The sequence below is a fragment of the Gopherus flavomarginatus genome, chromosome 4, assembly GCF_025201925.1.
Source record: "Gopherus flavomarginatus isolate rGopFla2 chromosome 4, rGopFla2.mat.asm, whole genome shotgun sequence".
Classification (NCBI taxonomy): domain Eukaryota; kingdom Metazoa; phylum Chordata; order Testudines; family Testudinidae; genus Gopherus; species Gopherus flavomarginatus.
The window spans coordinates 16,770,185-16,790,299 of NC_066620.1; the positions used below are offsets into that span (position 1 = coordinate 16,770,185).

The 20,115-nt window shown below is 46.2% G+C and overlaps 1 protein-coding gene across 3 annotated transcripts in view; it reads left to right on the forward strand.

The window, feature by feature from the left end:
• The first annotated feature begins 1,063 nt into the window (after positions 1-1,063).
• The window catches only part of CEP68 (centrosomal protein 68), a 32,209-nt gene continuing 13,157 nt past the window's right edge, over positions 1,064-20,115 (forward strand). The window contains exons 1-4 of one of the 3 annotated variants that reach the window (XM_050952065.1): positions 1,064-1,102; positions 11,414-11,518; positions 14,852-15,284; positions 17,447-18,991. In XM_050952065.1, coding sequence (XP_050808022.1) covers positions 14,904-15,284; positions 17,447-18,991 — 1,926 coding nt within the window. In that variant the 5' untranslated portion in view covers positions 1,064-1,102; positions 11,414-11,518; positions 14,852-14,903. Of the gene's footprint in view, positions 1,103-11,413; positions 11,519-14,851; positions 15,285-17,446; positions 18,992-20,115 lie in introns of those variants that run through there. The other 2 variants (XM_050952066.1, XM_050952067.1) reach the window with 2 other exon arrangements.

Consider the following 20,115-nt stretch of genomic DNA (forward strand, 5'->3'; position numbering starts at 1 on the left):
GCGGGGCCTGGGCCAGGCCTGGCTGTTGAGGGAGGCACAGCCTCCCCTAACCCGCCCTCCATACAATTTTGGAAGCCTGATGTGGCCCTCAGGCCAAAAAGTTAGCCCTAGACATTTCACAAACTAATCAATTAAAAAAGTTAATCAGCAAGGCATTTACATGTACAAGTAACTGCTCATTTGTGGTATGCAAATGTGTGTTTTTCATGTGCAATTAGTCATCTGCTTGCACGTGCACCTGCCCATTTTGCTGGCACAGCTCAAGAACAGCCCTTGGGAAATGTAAAACTTCTACAGCCGGGAAATTTCCGAGCACCCCGTAGTTTGGGAACGGATGGGTGTGGGAGGGAGGGAGGGAGTTAGATGAGCCACCTCACACATGCCAATTTCAACAGTAATAAGAAGGAGGAGTTCTTGTGGCACCTTAATGACTAACAAATTTCTTTAAGCAGAAGCTGTGGGGTTTAGCCTATTAAAGCTTATGCTCAAATACATTTGTTAATCTCTAAAGTGCCACAAGGCCTCCTGGTTCTTTTTGCAGCTCCAGACTAACAGGGCTACCCCCCTGAAATGTCAACAGTGTAAATTCACCCTGCAACGCGGAGGCCGCAGTAACCCTGAGAAAAGGCCCCTGATCTGCCCCTTCCCAGAGTCCAGGCGTGTTCGGCTCGGGATGGGGCTAGGCCAGCACGTTACAGGGCTGCCCCGATCAGACCCAGCTCTGAACAGCGTCCGCGGCTTTCGCAGCTGCGCTTTGTGCTTCAGGCTCGTCTCTGGTTACAACTTCTCCGTGCGGCTGCGGCCAGCAAAGAACTCCCCGCCCAGCAACCCCACGCACCCGCGGCGTCGCTGCCATACGGCGAACCCAAGGGGGGCGCTCCCGCCCCTGGGCCCTGCGCAGCCAGTCACTCCGCCCGCTCCCATTGCGAGGGGCTGCGCGGGGCAGGGCGGCTCCCATTGGCCGGAGCGGGCGGGGGGCGGATTGGCAGCGGCGAAGGGAGGTTTCTTTGTAGGGGCGGGGGAAGCGTAGCCGCGGCGGCGGCTGATGGAGCCGGGGGGAGCCCGTGGCCGTGGCCGTGGCCGCTGTCCCTCCGCCTGGCAGGTAGGAGCCAGTCTCCCCGGTGCGGTGTGTAAGGGGAGCTCTCCGAGAGAGCCCTGGGTGTGGGCTGGATCCTGCTCTGCATTCCAACAGGCGCCAATCCGGAGTGACTCCAGTGGAGTCACACCAGCCTGAAACTGGCCTGCTGCGAGGGAGCGCAGAATCAATGCCAGCCTCTCTGGGTGTGGGTTGAGCTTCAGGCTCTACTGAGGCTAGGATTGGGGGGGGGATAAATCAGTGGTTTCAGTGGCAAGCCCTAGGAGCTTGCAAAAATGGTATCCAGCCTTGGCGCTCTTTTTTTGTGATAAAAGTTAAGCACCAGAACTGTTGCCTTTGCTGGCTGAGCAGCGATCCATTCTCCTCCATTGCCAAATGGCAAAAGTATTTTGGGATTGACCAGATGTTTAGACGAGGGGGAGGATCATAATCTTTCTGTGGTTATTAAATCTGCTGCTGCCTGTTACCAATGTGGTGTTTAGCAGTACTATTATTATTGACCTCACCAGTCACTCACCGCATGCGAGGCACTTAGAGAATATTAAATGCAAATGTGCATTGGCTTCTCATTTTGGTTGGTTATTCTTAAGGCAGCCTTGTTGCTATATATGGTGCTCTATAGTGGATTCAGCTCAGTGACTGAGAAGTTAAATCCTTGCCTGGTGGAGCTCACGGCCTGATTTTTAATGTTAATTTTAAAGTTGTTTAGAGTCTTTATTGGGTGTCAGGACGTGCCAGTGCCCAGTAACGGTGTTTAAAGTCTAGAGTGAGCCAATTGCACTTAGTTGAAGCTAGGACACAGTTTGTTTAGATAAAGTCGTTTTTCTCTAATTCTATCCAGATGTAAGTCAAAAAGAAACTGCTTGTCAAATAGGGTTTTTTAACACCATTCAGTGGCAAATGTTGAGTGTGGGGGCCACTTCCTGAGAGATGCTGAGGTCCCACAACTTCCATTGGACCTGCCCCTGCTCCCAAGTGGTGGGGAAATTTCCATTGTTTCTGCTAGCCTTTTCCTAAATCCACTTCAGCTCTACCACTGGGAGCAATGTCAGGGGTGCCCTATCAGATTTTTTGGGGAGGGGGAGGACAGGGCTTTAACCATGATTCCTGGGGCTACTTAGGCACTTGAAAACTCTTATTTTTTTTTTTTTTTTGGCAGATACTTTAGCAATTTAGTTGACAGGAGCCCTATATCTAATTCTTTTATAGAAGAAAGAAAATTAAATAAATATTAGACCCACTCAGCTCTAATAACAAGATGTTATGATATCTTGTGGCAAGTCACTTAAGGGACACTGGTTAGGTTTAAAATTTTAATGTATATTCTTACTCTGTTACTAACTCTGTGGAAAGAGAGACCCTGTCAAGACTCCTGGGTTCTATCCCAGCTCTGGGAGGAGAGCGGGGTCTAGTGGGTTACAGCAGGGAGCAGATACATCTGGATTCTATATAAGAACGTCAGAACAGCCATACTGGGTCAGACCAATGGTCCATCTAGCCCAGTATCCTGTCTTCCAACAGTGCCCAATGCCAAGTGCTTCTGAGGGAATGAACAGAACAGGTAATTATCAGGTTGCCCTGTTGCCCACTCCGAGCTTCTGGCAAACAGAGGCAAGGGACATGCAGAACATGATGTTGCATCCCTGTCCACCTGGGCTAATAGCCTTTGCTGGTCCTATCCTCCATGAACTTATCTAGTTCTTATAGTTTTGGCCTTCACAACATACCCCGGCAGAGTTTGACATGTTGACTGGCAAGAAATACTTTTTTTTTTGTTTTGTTTTAAATCTGCTGCCTATTAATTTCATTTGGTGACCCCTAATTCTTGTGTTATGTGAAGGAGTAAATAACATTTCCTTATTCAAGTTTTCCACGCCATTTATGATTTTATAGACCTTTATCATATCCCCCCTTAGTCTTCCCTTTTCCAAGCTGAAGAGTCCATCTTTTTAATGTCTCCTCATACATTTCTGTTGCCCTTCTCTGTACCTTTTCCAAATCCAGTATATCTTTTTTGAGATGGGGTGACCAAATCTGGATGTACTAGTCAATATGTTGACGTACCATGGATTTATATAGAGGCAATATGATATTTTTCTCTTATTATCTATCCCGTTCCTAATGATTCCCGGTATTCTGTTAGCTTTTTTAATTGCCACTGCATATTGAGCAGATGTTTTCAGAGAACTATCCACATATGACTCCAAGATCTCTTTGGGTTCAGCTAATTTAGATTTCATAATTTTGTATGTATAGTTGGGATTATATTTTGCCAAGTGGGTTACTTTGCATTTATCAACACTGAATTTCTTCTGCCATTGTATTGCCCAGTCACCCAGTTTTGCAACTCCTCGCAGTCTGTTTTGGATTTAACAATCTTGAGTAATTTTGCATCATCTGCAAATGTTATCACCTCACTGCTACCCCTTTTTCCAGATCATTTATGAATATGTTGAATAGGACTGGTCCCAGTACAGACCCCTGGGGGACACCACTATTTACCTCTCTCATTGTCACCTTTTATTCCTACCCTTTGTTTCCTATCTTTTAACTGAAGTGCCTGGCAGTGCTTTCAGGATCATCTAATGATCCTTAATTTACTTTAACGATAAGCCTTTTGTTATCTTAATCACCCTGCCTCTGTTTATAAACAAACTCGCTGCTGCAAAGGCTGTGCTGCTCCCAGCTTCCGAACACTCAGGGCTTGTCTACATCACAAAGTTGCAGCGCTGGTGAGGGGGTTACAGCGCTGCAACTTAGGAGGTGTACACATCTGCAGGGCATCACCAGCGCTGCAACTCCCTGTTTGCAGCGCTGGCCGTACTCCCGTTTTGTCTCGGGTGTAGAGGATCCAGCGCTGGTGATCCAGCGCTGGTAATCAAGTGTAGACACTTACCAGCGCTTTTCTTGACCTCCGTGGAATAAGCAGGTATCCCAGCATACCTGAGGAAGCCTCTGGTAATCAAGCAGGTCTCCTTCCCCGGTTTGCTCTCGCGTTCCCCGAGCAAGCAGGTCTCCTTCCCTGCGGTTTGCAGGGGGGTTCGGGGAACGCGAGAGCAAACCGCGGCTAAGCTGGTCTCCTTCCCCGGTTTGCTCTTGCGTTCCCCGAATCCCCGAGCAAGCAGGTCTCCTTCCCTGCGGTTTGCAGGGGGGTTCGGGGAACGCGAGAGCAAACCGCGGCGAAGCTGGTCTCCTTCCCCGGTTTGCTCTCGCGTTCCCCGAACCCCCCTTGAAGCCGCCCAACAGCGCTGCAGTGTGGCCACATCTTACACCACTTGCAGCGCTGGTTGCTGTAAGTGTGGCCACTCTGCAGCGCTGGCCCTATACAGCTGTACTAATACAGCTGTAACAACCAGCGCTGCAAAATTGTAGATGTAGACATGCCCTCAGTTAATAGCTCCGGCTGGGGCTGGGTGAGTAGACCTCCCTTATAAAACTCGGGGAGAGGGGACTAAAGTCCTGCCCTGCCCCCCACCAATGGCACCCCATGCAATATTAAGAACACTAGTGTAGACAAAACTCCTGAGCCCACTGACTTTTTATGGAATTATCCAGTGCTAATAGAAGATCTAGACAACAGTGGCTGAAGTGCCAGTTGATACTAGTGTTCCTGCTGTAGGTACCTCTGGTGGATGCAACAGTGGGAAATTTTGGAGAACAAAAATTGTATGTAAACAAGGATAAAGGGCTTAAATTGTTGATTTTAATCATGAGTTAAATCAGCAAGCAGGAAACCTGGATTTAAATCATTGATTTTAATCTTAAAAACAAGGAGTCTGGTGCTGGTGGCTCCTTAAAGACTAACAGATTTATTTGGGCATAAGCTTTCGTGGGTAAAAAACCTCACTTTTTCAAATGCATGGAGTGGAAGTTACAGAAAGTTGCCTGCATCTGTAACTTTCATTAAATGCATCTGAAGAAGTGAGGTTTTTTTACTCATGAAAGCTTATGCCCAAATAAATCTGTTAGGCCTTGGCTACACTGGCACTTTACAGCTCTGCAACTTTCGTGCTCAGGGGTGTGAAAAAACATCCCCCTGAGCGCAGCAAGTTACAGTGCTGTAAAGCGCTAGTGTAAACAGTGCCCCAGCGCTGGGAACGGGGCTCCCAGTGCTGTAAGCTAATCCCTACGGGGAGGTGGAGTACCTGCAGAGCTGGGAGAGCTCTCTCCCAGCGCTGGCGCCGCGACCACGCTCACACTTCAAAGCGCTGGTGCAGGAGTGCTCCGGTGGCAGCACTGTACAGCTGCAAGTGTAGCCATACCCTTAGGCCTTGGCTACACTGGTGCTTTACAGCGCTGCAACTTTCTTGCTCAGGGGTGTGAAAAAAACACCTCCCTGAGCGCAGCAAGTTACAGCGCTGTAAAGCGCCAGTGTAAACAGTACTGCAGCGCTGGGAGCGCGGCTCCCAGCGCTGCAAGCTAATCCCCATGGGGAGGTGGAGTACGTACCGTGCTGGGAGAGCTCTCTTCTAGCACTGGCGCTGCGACAGCAGTGCTCCCGTGGCAGCGCTTTGAAGTTTCGAGTGTAGCCAAGCCCATAGTCTTTAAGGTGCCACTGAACTCCTTGTTGTTTTTGTGGATACAGACTGTTAGGGGGCTTATTCCTTCACCCTCTTACTTCCCTGGTCCTTCTCGCATGAACAGAGAGCAACAATACCCGAAGTCCAAAGGCGCAAACAATTCAATGTTTATTGGGGTGAACTTCCAGCAAGCATGATTCCAGTTTCTTTCCTTAGTGTCCCCCTTCCCATCTCTGACACCACAGAGCCTTGCTTGTGTCCCTTTTCCTGTTCCCATCCCCTGTTCCCATTCCCCCTTTAGCAAAACATGATCCCAATTCCCCCATCCCCAGTCCCTGTTCCCATTTCCCCCCCCCTTTCTGATTGACTGCAGACTATATAGTAAAATCTGCGTTTTGCTTAGCTATTTCTTAACCAATCATTTTACTGAAATTTAACTAACGAATCCTAACATAACTGTAACACGGTTATTTAACCAGTTATATTCCACCACCTTCATTGGTTTACACCTAACAAAATTAATTATACAGCATACAGAAACAATCACAAAACCAGACAGAGACTATGCAAATAAACATACAAAACAATACAGAAGTGAGTATTTTACAACTACATCTATACAGACAAAAGCGTTTTCCAGCTGTGTCTGGCTACGTCTTCACTACCCGCCGTATCGGCGGGTAGCAATCGATTTCTCGGGGATCGATATATCGCGTCTCATCTAGACACGGTATATTGATCCCTGAACGTGCTCCTGTTGACTCCGGAACTCCACTGGAGCGAGCGGCGGTAGCGGAGTCGACAGGGGGAGCCGCGGACGTCAATCCCGCGCCGTGAGGACGGTAGGTAATTCGATATAAGATACTTCAACTTCAGCTAGGTTATTCACGTAGCTGAAGTTGCGTATCTTAGATTGATGCCCCCCCTAGTGTAGACCAGCCCTCTATTGATAAGTGAGTTCTTGCCAGACAGGATGCTATTAAACTAAGTTTCCTTTTACATCTTCTAGGCTCTTCCCTTTCTCTGGAGGTAATAGGAATATCAGGACAGGATTGTATTCCTAATAGCACCTTATTTCAATGTGACTAGTTTGGAATGTGAGGATGTGACCATACACTTCCCAGCTTATGGCTGCCTAACTACATCTTAGCTGAAGGCCTTAGCCTGTCACAGAAAGAGAAGGCCATTACACAGAGAGGCCATGTCTACATCTAAAATTTTACAGCGCTGGTTGTTACAGCTGTATTAGTACAGCTGTATAGGGCCAGCGCTGCAGAGTGGCCACACTTACAGCAACCAGCGCTGCAAGTGGTGTTAGATGTGGCCACACTGCAGCGCTGTTGGGCGGCTTCAAGGGAGGTTCGGGGAACGCGAGAGCAAACCGCGGCGAAGCTGGTCTCCTTCTCCGGTTTGCTCTCTCGTTCCCCGAACCCCCGAGCAAGCAGGTCTCCTTCCCCGCGGTTTGCAGGGTGGTTCGGGGAACGCGAGAGCAAACCGCGGCGAAGCTGGTCTCCTTTCCCGGTTTGCTCTCGCGTTCCGGAACCACCCTGCAAACCGCAGGGAAGGAGACCTGCTTGCTCGGGGTTCGGGGAACGCGAGAGCAAACCGGGAAAGGAGACCCGCTTCGCCGCGGTTTGCTCTCTCGTTCCCGGAGCCACCCAGCAAACCGCAGGGAAGGAGACCTGCTTGCTCTGGGCTCCGGGAACGAGAGAGCAAACCGGGAAAGGAGACCCGCTTCGCCGCGGTTTGCTCTCGCGTTCCCGGAGCCACCCAGCAAACCGCAGGGAAGGAGATCTGCTTGCTCTGGGCTCCGGGAACGAGAGAGCAAACCGGGAAAGGAGACCCGCTTCGCCGCGGTTTGCTCTCGCGTTCCCGGAGCCACCCAGCAAACCGCAGGGAAGGAGATCTGCTTGCTCTGGGCTCCGGGAACGAGAGAGCAAACCGGGAAAGGAGACCCGCTTCGCCGCGGTTTGCTCTCGCGTTCCCGGAGCCACCCAGCAAACCGCAGGGAAGGAGATCTGCTTGCTCTGGGCTCTGGGAACGCGAGAGCAAACCGGGAAAGGAGACCCGCTTCGCCGCGGTTTGCTCTCTCGTTCCCGGAGCCACCCAGCAAACCGCAGGGAAGGAGACCAGCTTGATTACCAGAGGCTTCCTCCTTCCACGGAGGTCAAGAAAAGCGCTGGTAAGTGTCTACATTGGATTACCAGCGCTGGATCACCAGCGCTGGATCCTCTACACCCGAGACAAAACGGGAGTACGGCCAGCGCTGCAAACAGGGAGTTGCAGCGCTGGTGGTGCCCTGCAGATGTGTACACCTTCAAAGTTGCAGCGCTGTAACTCCCTCACCAGCGCTGCAACTTTCTGATGTAGACAAGCCCAGAGTGATTTAGGGCTGGTCCACACTACGGGGGGGAAATCGATCTTAGATACGCAACTTCAGCTACGTGAATAACATAGCTGAAGTCGAATATCTAAGATCGGATTACTCACCCGTCCACACCGCGCGGGATCAATGTTTGCGGCTCTCCCTGTTGATTCCGGAACTCCGTTGGGGTTGATGGAGTTCTGGAATCGATATAAGCGCGCTCGGGGATCGATATATCGCGTCTAGATTAGACGCGATATATCGATCCCCGAGCAATCGATTTTAACCCGCCGATACGGCGGGTAGTCTGGATGTAGGCTAAGATTCTTTCTTTTATACCTCTATAACTAGCTAAGTGATAAGAATACACCTAAAGTCTTAAAGTATAGGCCTTTGCAGACAGGCCTGAATATCTATAGACTAACACGGCTACCCCCTGATACTTGACTTTAATCTTGTTTTGCATTTGTACTTTAGTTGTTTCCCTAAAGAAACCTTCTCTCTGGTTAGTATAAGCATTCAGACATGCTGATTATCAAAATGTAAAGACTATATTTGGTTGTAACTTTTTGTTACCAGGAGAATACGCTGTATCTATACACACTTATTTACACAGTTATACAGCTAAACATACATTTAATCAGATTCTTCATTTTTCTGTTTTTTATGTTAAGAAATACAACACTCACCATTTTTGGCTTAGATTATTTCTACTTGTGATTTCTGTCAAGCTGCATTTGGATGGAAATTGGAATTCAATTAAAAATGTGTCAAAAGAGCCTTCGAAAGTTGTTTATCTGTTAACTAAAATGACCTTAAAATGTGTTGTATACAAAAGAAAAGTTTATCAAACACGTTTTAATTTAAAACTAACTGATATATTAAACAAAGGAAGTATTAAATATAGTTAGTGAACTGACGATCTGGTCATCATGGATCAGATTTTTAGTGATATTTAGACTTCTGAAAGTCTCACTAGGCACCTATCTGCATCTTGAAGTGCCTTGAAAATCTGGCCCCATGACCTTCCAAGTTTTCAGAAACTGATCTCATCAGGAAAACAAGCTTTCCTGTTTTTTCAGCTTCCAATTGTTTTCTCAGCTTTGAATGAAGTGGTCCAAAGAATATTCTCTTCATTTCCCTCTTCGCCTTGTAGCTAAACTGAAACTATATACGTTAAGACCAAAACTTCTCTGAACAGCAGAAACTGAGAAGTACTTACATTACAATGGCGTGACTGCTGGTATTTGCACTTCTAAAGACTGAAACTAATATAGATATTTACCCAGTGTAATACTTGCTTGTGACATGTTTGTAAGTATGAGTCAACCTCAGAAGTTAAAGATGTTTCCCCTGCAATACCGTATATAATTAAAAAGCATCACCTTTTAACTTGCTAATATGGAGAGGGCTCACTGATGCACTATATTTTTATTTATTGGTTTTTAAAAGATGAGTCAGTTTGGGCCTTTATAGGGGTCATCGTGATTTTAAAGTTAATTATAAACAGGTTTATCTTTTAAAAAGTGAATTAAAAAAATCTGATTTAAATTTAAAAATGTTTAAAAATAATTGCTTTTTCTTCATTCTGATGGGACCTGGATCAGGCCCATTGAGTTCAGTGGGAGTTGTGGAGGGGATCATCATCTCTTAGGATTTGCACAGTGACAGCCCCCCTCACCCTCCCCCAAAAAGAAGCTTATATTGAAGTTAGTGGTGATAATGTTTTAAATTGAAGAGTTCAAAGCCTGTGGTTAAAGAAATGCAAGAACTATCCAACAGCAAAAATAGTCATAGACAGTTATTCTGTATCCTGAACTACAGCATCCAGAAGTGTCAGTGCTTGTGGAATAGACAGTAATAGTAACTTGTTCATACACTAGAATGAAAGGATAAAGTGTGTGTGTTTCAGGCATGCTAAGACTCAAGGAAGGAGCTGGCTTAAATTTCAAGCACTGGAGATTCAAGCTGTTCCTTGCATAGATTACAGCTAAATGGATACCTTCCCCTTAGTTCTCCTACTATTAACAGCCCCCTTTTCTGTTTAGCTTTGACATGGGGCTGCCTGTGCAATGAGATCATGTTATGGACCAGGGAGATAACACACAGCTGGAATAATGCACATTCAATGTTAGGGCACCTTAGTATCAGAAAGATGTTGACAAATCAGAAGGAATTCAAGAAAGCATGATAAAAATTATTAAGGAGGCTAGACAGATACTAGCAGGTGCAACTAGTGGAGTTGCATTGTTTACAGCAGGTCTGAATCAGACCTTCTGTATACACCTTTATATAAGCGACAGTCAAGGGAAGGGGCTATAGTACTGGAAGTGTGAAAACAACAAGAGAGAGAATGGAATTGTCTAGTAGATGCCAGTTTAGTATCTTTGTTATATTTTGGGATCCGTCGTTAAATCCTGAAGGATTTTGTCACTGAAGGAGTTAACAAAATATATGGATGAACTGCACAATTCAGGGAGAGGTGTGTGCACAGAGATGGCTTAAAGCCCACATTTGACACCCTGATTTTGCTGCATCTGCGTGCAGCACTGCTCCCCCTTGCACTGAATTAAAGCAGCCCGGAGGTTGCTGTAACTTACAATGGTGCCAACCAGCAATTGGCATGGAATAGAGATATCCCAGTCATTCTGCTTGTGGCTTCACCTCTTTTCTTTTGTTAGTCAGTAGCTGGGAAGAAGAGTTACAGGAGAGCCTCCCTGTTAGCTCTCCTCTTGGATGGGGTGATCCTCCTAATGCAACAATAGTATTTATTTTGGTCAGAGTTAAGGTTATGAATTAAAGGAAAAATAAAGCAATCAGTCTGACCTTAAGCAAAAACATCTTGATTGGGTAGAGTGAAGAGAATATGTGGGATATAGAATTGCTTTGCCCATGATCTCACTTACATGTATTCACTAACGTGGGATCTTTGTCTGGAAAAGGCTGAGAATTGCTGCTGTGACATCACTGCAATCATAGTATGGCCAAGGCCCTAGGATATCTTGTATTTAGGGAGCACGGATGCCAGGATTCTGTATGCAGCACTGTGGAGTGTGTGTTTGGGGAAGGACTCTGCACTTTTGCCCACGACGCACTTGCCATTAGAACAGAGGCAGAGCCAGACCCAGAATCTGACTCTTGAAAAAACACACACGTACGTACGTACGTACGTGCTGGCAGGAGGTGCATAGTTAGAAGATAAATAGTTAAAACTTGGATGTCCAGCAAAGGGAGGGTGACCATAGCTGGGACGGAGTTTTCCAAGGAAAAATTGTTCCTGAGGAAAGTCAGTTGCAACTAATCCTCCCAATTTTGGGGGTGAAGTTTGAAATTTGTTAGTTTATAGTAAAACTTAAAAAGGTCAAAATTTAAAATAAAATGTTTTGATTTACCAGATCTTACTTTTAAAAATATATTATTTATTATTATTAGTTTGTGAAAAATTTCAAGATTGATGATTCATCCCATCCCTGCAACTCCTTATGAACTTACAGAGCAAAGCGATCAGATACCAGTTGACTTTTTTAAGGATGTTTGGTAAATTTATGAAATGTTGCAAAGAATTTCTCTCATCTGATGAATGTTCCATGGCTGAATGTTGATTTGGTCATGCCCGATTTGTCCCACAGGGACAGGTCATAATTGTGGTTGCTGCAGACAGAACCAGCTAGGACAGGGTTTCTCAAACTTCATTGTATCGAGACTCCCTTCTGACAACAACTATTACTACACGGCCCCGGGCAGGGGAACTGAAGCCTGAGCCCTGCCACCCCGGGCAGGGGGGCCAAACCCAAAGTCTGAGACCCGCCGCCCAGGGCTGAAGCCTTCAGGTTTCGGCTTCAGATGTGAGTGGTGGGGCTCTGACTTCGGCTTTAGCCCCGGGCCCCACCAAGTCTAATGCTAGCCCTGGTGACCCTATTAAAACAGGCTCGCGACCCACTTTGGGGTCCCTACCCACAGTTTGAGAACCGCTGAGCTAGGAGGTTGTTAATTAAAAAGTTTCAAAAGGCTCTTAATTTTGTTCCACCTTTTGAATTTGCTATTGATTTGCCTCGGATGGTCTCCTTTCATGCATTACTATTTTAGCTTGAGCTAACTGACTAGCAAAAAAGCCATTCCACTAATATTTAGCTAATGCTGGGGCATCATATCAATTTGACCTAGCTGAAGTGGTTTCATGTTCGTGAAGCTTTGAGACTGGTGAGCACTTGTATTTGTCACAGTAAGATGTGCACTATTCACCAGAATACTGGCAACCTCAGTTTGTTAGCTCAAATACCAACATTTGGTATTTCAAAAACTCCAAAAAAAAAATGCCATTTGCAATATTCTATAAATATTTTTAACTACCTAATAAATTAGCAAATAACAGCACTGGTTTGTGAATGGTTGGTAGAGCCAACATTAGCCAGATTTTAATTTGGTGAACATTATTTGACCCATTCTAATTATAACAGGCTTCTCTCGGAAACCAGGTGCAATAACCTGAGCACAACATTGTTGATTTCCTGATCTCATGTATATAAAAATAATTATTTCCATGTGTTCTTTTAAAAAAAAGTAAAAAAATCCTTCAGTTATTGGTTGAAAAATTCTACGAGTGTTTGTTCCCCACAGTGGTGATCTTCCTGGATCAGCTCAGATCCAGCTAAACTAATTAGTAGCTGTTTAAAACCTTCCACATACTCGTTAACTTAAATTAGCCGTGTCATCTGCAAGCCTTTGTTATGACTTTCTATTTGGGGGATTATAGAGAATTGCTGCCATGGATGCCCAAGGATCTATTTAGTAACATACTTGTGGACAAGATAGATAATGTGATCTTTTTATTGGATTTTCAAGTACACAGGATCTTGAGCGAAAATGTTTGTCACCAGGTGTGTTCTTTGACATGTTAAATGAAACAGAATGACAGTAATGGCTGACATTATTTTACCACGCTGGTTGTTACTGGATTAGTGTTTGCGCAGTTGGGGTGCACCTATACAGACTATGTTGTCATTGAACAGTGTTTTTCTGAGAGATCAGAAGTTCAGTTTAAAGCTCTATGTAAACATTTTTGCTAACAGGGATCTGTAATTTGTTTGCAAGACTTTTTGGGCTATCACAAAGTGACACTTTCTATAACTGTCTGAAATGTATCCAAATCACGTAGCTGCTTTTGGGTCCGAACCTTCGAGTGGAATAGGATAAAACAGGGATCAGCAACTTTTGACACGTGGCCTGCTAGGGTAAGCACCCTGGCACGCCGGGCCTGTTTGTTTACCTGCTACATCTGCAGGTTTGGCCAATCACAACTCCCACTGGCTGTGGTTCGCTGCTCCAGGCCAATGGGGGCTGCGGGAAGCGGTGGCCCGCATCCCTCGGCCCACGCCGCTTCCTGCAGCCCCCATTGGCCTGGAGCGGTGAACCGTGGCCAGTGGGAGCTGCGATTGGCCGAACCTGCAGATGCAGCAGGTAAACAAACCGTCTCGGCCCGCCAGGGGCCATATGCCAAAGGTTGCCGATCCCTGGTGTAAAAATAACTGGCATTGCGAATTGTACTGTCAGGTTGTATTGGTACAGTCTTTTCTTTCTAAGAATGATTGAATTTAATGGTGCATGCATAGGATTTTGTGGCAAGACCCTATAGACGTATAAAAGGCAACTTGGGTAGAGCAGGGAAGATCCTTAACTGTGTCCCACTGGTGTGAAGGAGGAGCATCTCCTCAAGAGTGAGTGGAATCTTACTCAGGGACTGCGCAAACTTATTCCCTTTGGGCTCAAATCATGGAGTTTCCACAAGCCCTGAGTAACAGGCAGCATGTAGGTGCAATGCCTCAGGAGCAAATCAGGAAGTGAATTATCAGGCTATGTCTATGCTACAATGGCTCAGGTACGGCGCTGCAGCTGTTCCACTGTAGCACTATAGCATAGATGCTTCCTGGAGCGACGAAAGGGTTTTTTCCATCACTGTAATGAATAGATTTCTCAAAGGTGGTAACTGGGTCAACTGAAGAATGCTTCCATCAACCTTGCGGCATCTGCACTGGAGGTTGGGTTGGCTTAATTGTTCAGGGGTGGTGGATTTTCTACATCCATGAGTGGTGTACCTAGGCTGACCTAAAATGTTAAGTTAGATCAGTCTTCAATCACAATTCACTCCTTGCCCAGGGTGGAAGTAATCTATGCCACCCTGTCACTGCAACTGATCTTTGTTTCTAAACTAGCAAAGCTGGGATGACTGGCGCACCCACTGCCTGACCCTCCTATCAATGAGCAATTAGTCATGAGTAATCAATCACTCATCAAGGTAGAATTTGCACAATCAGGCCTTGAGATGATTGTTTTATATCTGTTTCTTAACGTCTCCGTTTCAGAGAAGTCGACCTGCAGAGAGACCCTCATGTATCCCTATAAAGAAATTACCTGTCCCAGAAGTTCTTTAGGGCTTGATTCTCTAGCCACTCTAGATACACAGCTGCTGTTGAAATGAGTGGCTGTTCATTTGGGCCCAGTAACTTTATTCATGTGCAAAAGTGCTCTCAGGATCATGGTCCTTAGTTAGCAACCACAGAGCTGTCAGAGCAGGTACAAAACCTGCATTTGGTCCCAATGTACCACTAGAGTAAAAGTGACTCTCCAAAGAGCAAAACTATGATTTTAGCATACTAACTTGTAATGTGAAGTCAGAAAAGTGCTGGCAAAGAATGAAAGCAAACGTGCCATTATTTTGTGTGGTTGAAGATGCACAAAGATGATGTGATCTAATGATTTTTGCTCAGGACAGCCTAAAGTGTTTTTCCTTACTTAGACGCAGGGTAAAGCAAATCCATGTTGTTTTAGTTGTGTGGAAATGGGGAAAGAGGGTCACTTTGTTGTTTCTTTCAGAGAGTTCAAGACTACGAGCACATGGTCTGTGAAGGGAAGGAGTTCTGCATGAATGGCCTTGGATGTGGGAAAATCAGGTTCTGAAGCCTCACTGAATGTTAAGTCCTATGGTAGGTGGAACTACGCAGAACTAGAGACCGACAGCCCTGAGCTAGTTAGCAGTGTGCATCGGCTTTTAGAAGCAAAGCAAGTGAAGTCATCCCCAAAAGGAACTGAGGATGTGGCAATGGATGGAACAGGCCACAGAGTAACTGGTGTCTCCCAGAGAAAGCCCAGCTGTTATAAAGTGTCTTTAACACCTTCTTCCAGGTTTTCCAGAGCAAAAGCAAAAACAACGTACGTGGAGAGGCAGCCATTAACTAATTGCTACCATGAATGGTTCTATTTACCCCGTCGCTTTAGCAGAACTCTTTCCCATCCCGGAGGGCAGCAGGTGAGAAGATTTCACTTATTATTTTATTTATTACATTTTCAGCAAAAGACCCCCCAGATGAGATTGGAGATCTGTTATGCTAGGCTTGATTTTTCACTTGTGCCAAGCCCCATCTCGCTTATTTAGGAGCCTGACTTTGGGCCCCCAAGTTTGTAAATGTTGGCCTTTGAGGTAGACTTGTTGGTTATGAAGTTCAGTGCAGACATCCTCCTCTGTTAGCCCTCAGCCTGGCTGTTGGAAAGATTTTAACAAAGCATTTCAGAGTAATTTGTTTTTTGGTAAATCCTTCTGTGCCTGGTAAGCGTCTCGGCGCATGATTCTGGAGCCTTCCTCCAGATCATTGCAAGTAGTCTCTTTCACTTGACCTGGCCAGTGATGTGCATCTAAACGCTGTATTAGATAAGTGTTCGAATGGACTCATCACTTGCCCTCTTGGGGCTGGGCCGGGGATAGCAGGTTCTTCTCCTCTAGCACCCCCTGTAAGTAGCTCCTCCAGCCTTGTGATGGTTTGCCTCTTCTCGTGGATCAGCCCCGCAGCCAGATCACATTTAGTCCTACCTCTTCTGGAGTAAATGGAGTCCAAAAAATTAAACTCAGATAAACGTAACTCATTGCCTCTACCCAGGCTCACTCCTCCACGGATTCTTCATCCCTTCCCAGGTTTTGTGAGGTTGGCCTCTCACTCTTGGACAGGTGGATGCCTCCCCAGGGTTTTCTCCCTAGAGGCCCATTTCCAAACTCCATTGTCCTTTTTCCCTTTGCGTTAAGGTGTGTCTGCATCATCTTTTCCAGTGGCTGGTCAGGAAACCCAGGTCCTCCCTCTCCTTGCATTCCAGTCCTGGCACCCCGTGGCAAGCAGCTAGAGTCTTCTCCGTCAGACTTCTCTCTGCCTGCCTGGACTCTTCTTCCTTCCTTCATGTTCTTTTCCACAGCCACTTCCGGGACTTACCGTATGTTTGCTTCTCTCAAATCTTTTCCTCCAGTTTCTAGCAGCCAACAAGGGACTGCAGTGTCCTTCCCCACTCTCCCTGCAGCCATCTTCTCAAGGGCTTCCTCCCTCTATGCTCTCCACCCAGCACCTCCCCTAGCTGGGTTTCATCATCAGTTAGGTCTGGCCCAGCCTCCAGGTGCAACGCTGTGTACTAGTTGTTCTCTGTTTCCAGTTAACTCCTTTGTCAACTGTGTGGGGCACATACTCTATCACAAGCCGATGCAGCCTAGTGTGCTGCACATTGGGAGCACATCTGACCAGTGCTTGGTGATCTGTGCTGGCTTCCCATAAGCTTCTGGGTGGAATTCAAAATGTTGGCTTTAACCTGTGAAAGCCACAAACAGTGAGAGACTTGGTTACCTGCGAGATTACCTCTCCCTGCCACACACTGCCGCTGTTCAGATCGGCAGAGATGCTTGAGCTCCCTCAATAAAAACGAGAGGGAGCAGCTGGTGGTATGTTCTGAGGGACCTTCAGTTGTGGACTCCTTTTGTCCACAAAAACCCAAACTTGGTAACATTGTGGGCATGCTGCAAAGCCCATCCTTTCTCCTCCTTGTTAAAGCAGGTGAGGATTGGCTACTCTCTGCGCGGGCCTTTGTTTTTGTTGTGATGACGGTAAGTTTATAGGAGAGAGGCTCAGAGCACTGGATGGGCGTGTGTTGTATTTAAACACTCTAAATAAATAAATGTAGTGTGATGACACTTCACATCCCTTTCCCCCACAACACATCCTTTATAATGATGTCTCTGGCTGACTTTATAATGGTGTCTCGTGTCATACAGCCTTTAAGTACCTAGCCTGCCTCGCCGCAGATACGGCGACATTACCAGCTCATTTCAGTCCTGGTGTAAATGGGTACAACTCCCCTGAAGGCAATGGATTTGACATGTGAGCACTTGATTACACTAGGCCTGGATTAGGCCCCGAATCTCATATTCCTGCCCTGCTGACAACACAATGGGGCTTTTATCTGCACTTCTCCTATTTGTTTTGCTCAAAGAATTCCTTACGAGTTAGACCTCTGTTTTCTTGTTTCTGTTTGCAGGGATTCTCCCCATTGGCGAAACGCATTTTTAATGTTGTCAAAGCCATACACGAACTACGCAGGCCTTTAATGTGTGAACTACGATTGCTTCATTCTCTGTTTTTTTTCCGCCCCCCCCTCCAGTGTTTTGAGCAGATGAAAATGGTGGAATGTCCTGGCTGTAAGGAGCACCTTCCGAATGCTCCTGAGCATCAACCAACGCTTCAGAGCTCAGCAATGGACGCCAACGTTTACATCTCCAGTTCTGAGTCCCTTCCTGTCCTAAATGCTGACCGTGGGAGCCAGGCCTCACTTTCCCTTTCTTCAACCACTTCGAAGGCTTTGCCTAACAGAACACTCCCCAGTTTTGATACTGTAATCCCAACGTTTTCCAGATCGAGCCTTTCCACGCCACCTTCAGAAGACGATGAGTTTGAACAGCAGGAGATAAGATCAAGAAGCTTACCAGCTCGAAGGGTTTTTCCTTCATCTGAAGTCTTCCCCTCCCGGTATCTGCCCAGTCGCTCTACTCCAGTAGGAGATCCCATGCACAGCACACGCAGGCCGTTAAATCCTCTCTTTGATGACTGCGTAGCTGTGGAACAAGGAAAAAAGGGGTCGTCCTTTCAGGCTGATTACTGGGCATGCGCAATACCTGATTCTTTACCCCCGTCTCCGGACCGGCAGTCTCCACACTGGAACCCTCATAAAGAATACGAGGACTTGCTTGATTACACTTACCCTTTGAAGCCAAAATACAAGCTTGCGAAGAACATCAAGTCTGTGATGCCTGATCCCTTCTTCCATGACTCTGGTATAGACCTTGACAGCTTTTCTGTTTCACCTGAGAGCACTTTGAAGGGTATCAGTGCACCTGGTCAAAATCAACATGTTTCAGGGAGCAACGTAAGCCAGAGTAAGGAGTGTGGAATCTCGGCAGAAAGATTTTCAACTCCCTTCTCTAAGAAGCCAGGGTATTTAGGAGCAGTTCCTTATTATGGATCTTCACCTATCACAAAAGTGTCCTTTGCAGAATGTGTTGCTACTGCCACCAAAGCAGATCCCGTTAGAGGGTTTGCAAACAGTTTCCTTTCTTCTAAGTGTTCTGGACTAAGTTCATGTGATCCAACTCACGTAGATGGAGGAGGCTGGGGGAGTAGAGGAGATGAAGACTTTTCAAAGTGTCAGGTAAAGAAAAACGGTGCCAGTCATTTTGTACCCACTACGCAAATACTGCCACCGAAAAAAGCATGGGAGAATGATGAAGAATTTCTTTCCCTGCCTCCCAGAATCAAGGAGTTAGACGGTTTGGCTCGATATTTGTCTGATCTTTCGCTGACTAAAGGGAGACCTGGGCATGACCAGGTGCAACAAGACCTTCCATGCTACATTGGCAGCAGAAGTCACCTTTTATCTGACTTGGTTGAAGATCAAGGCAGCATAAAGAACAAATATGGAATTCAGGGCAGTGAGGATTGTGTTCTGTGCCATGCATGCAGCTCTCAGAAGCCCTCTACAGAAAATATTAACCTAAGTAGCCAGGACCACAGGGAATCTGTAAGCAGATTGGGAATGCCCTCCATCAGGGACATGCTAGATGGGAGATACCTAGGTGCACTGGAGAGTGAAGGGCAGGATCTAACAAAAGGGAAGGACCAACAGAAAGAGTCACTTGCGCAGTGTATTAAGGTGGGTTGAAACCAGAAATTAATGGAAGATGTCTGTGTATTTTTGTTTTCCTCCCAATTCCTTTTGCATGATGTTTAAATTTCCTGCAGCTGCTACTAATTTATACGTTCCGTTTCACTGGAGCAGACTGGTTCTGATTGCGGGAGGGTATCTCTGCCAGGTTGAGGTTCCAGAATGCCACACAACTCTTGCTGTCTGTGGCACCCAGGCTAAAGTGCAGAGCCTAGCCTGCAACAGAAGTTTTTTCCTGCAGTTTCGTGAAGCACTATGGTTTCGTGTCTGCTGAGTTCACATTGAATTTCAGGTTTGAACATACTGAAAAGCTCAAAAGCTGTGTCTGCACTGGACTTTCACCTACAAAATTTCCCACTAGTGCAGCTCCATCAGTAGGAGCTCTAGTATAGACAAGGCACTGGCATTTTTAACACCATTTTTCATAGGCCTTCTCTGAGCAGGGTTAGATATGGATGGTGGAAACACTGGTGGTTCTGGTGACTTGTCTACACAAGCGCTCTTGCCTGTGTTGCCACTAAAGTGAAGCTGCCCTAGTGGGAAATCTTAAGGGAAACAGTCTAGGGTAGACACAGCAAGAGTGACACTGTGAAATTGTCTGCTTTTCTTCCCCCAAACTACAATGGGGCTTTAAGCTCAACCCCAGTTTGCTGGAAAGTTAGTGAGCCTGTCAATGAGTTGTTTCCTGTTTAAGTGCGTAATGAAATCAGGTAGATATTTGTCAGAAAAGTTTAGGGAGTCTCTTTTTTTCTTAATATGCTGTAAATCAGAATTTTCATTGTAACTCCTAGGACTGATCAACATTTTATCCAGCTTTGAAATGTGATGGTGGGAAGGGGAAAGGAAAAACACTTTTGGTACTTTCCCACCCCTCACACAGTTTTTTGACTTGCCGTTGAGCTGGTTGCATTTCTCTGCATTTTGATGACATTTCAGAAAGGGGGGCAGGGGTTAGGGGTTGTTGTTTTTTTTTCTTTTTTTTTCTGTTGGACTTTTGCTCCCTTTATTTTCAGCTGGGTCTAGATCTTCCTAAGTAGTGCCTTTGTCCCCAGCGTCACACTGCGTTGGTTTGGTCATACGGTTGTCAGTATTCCAAATAAGTGACTGTGTTG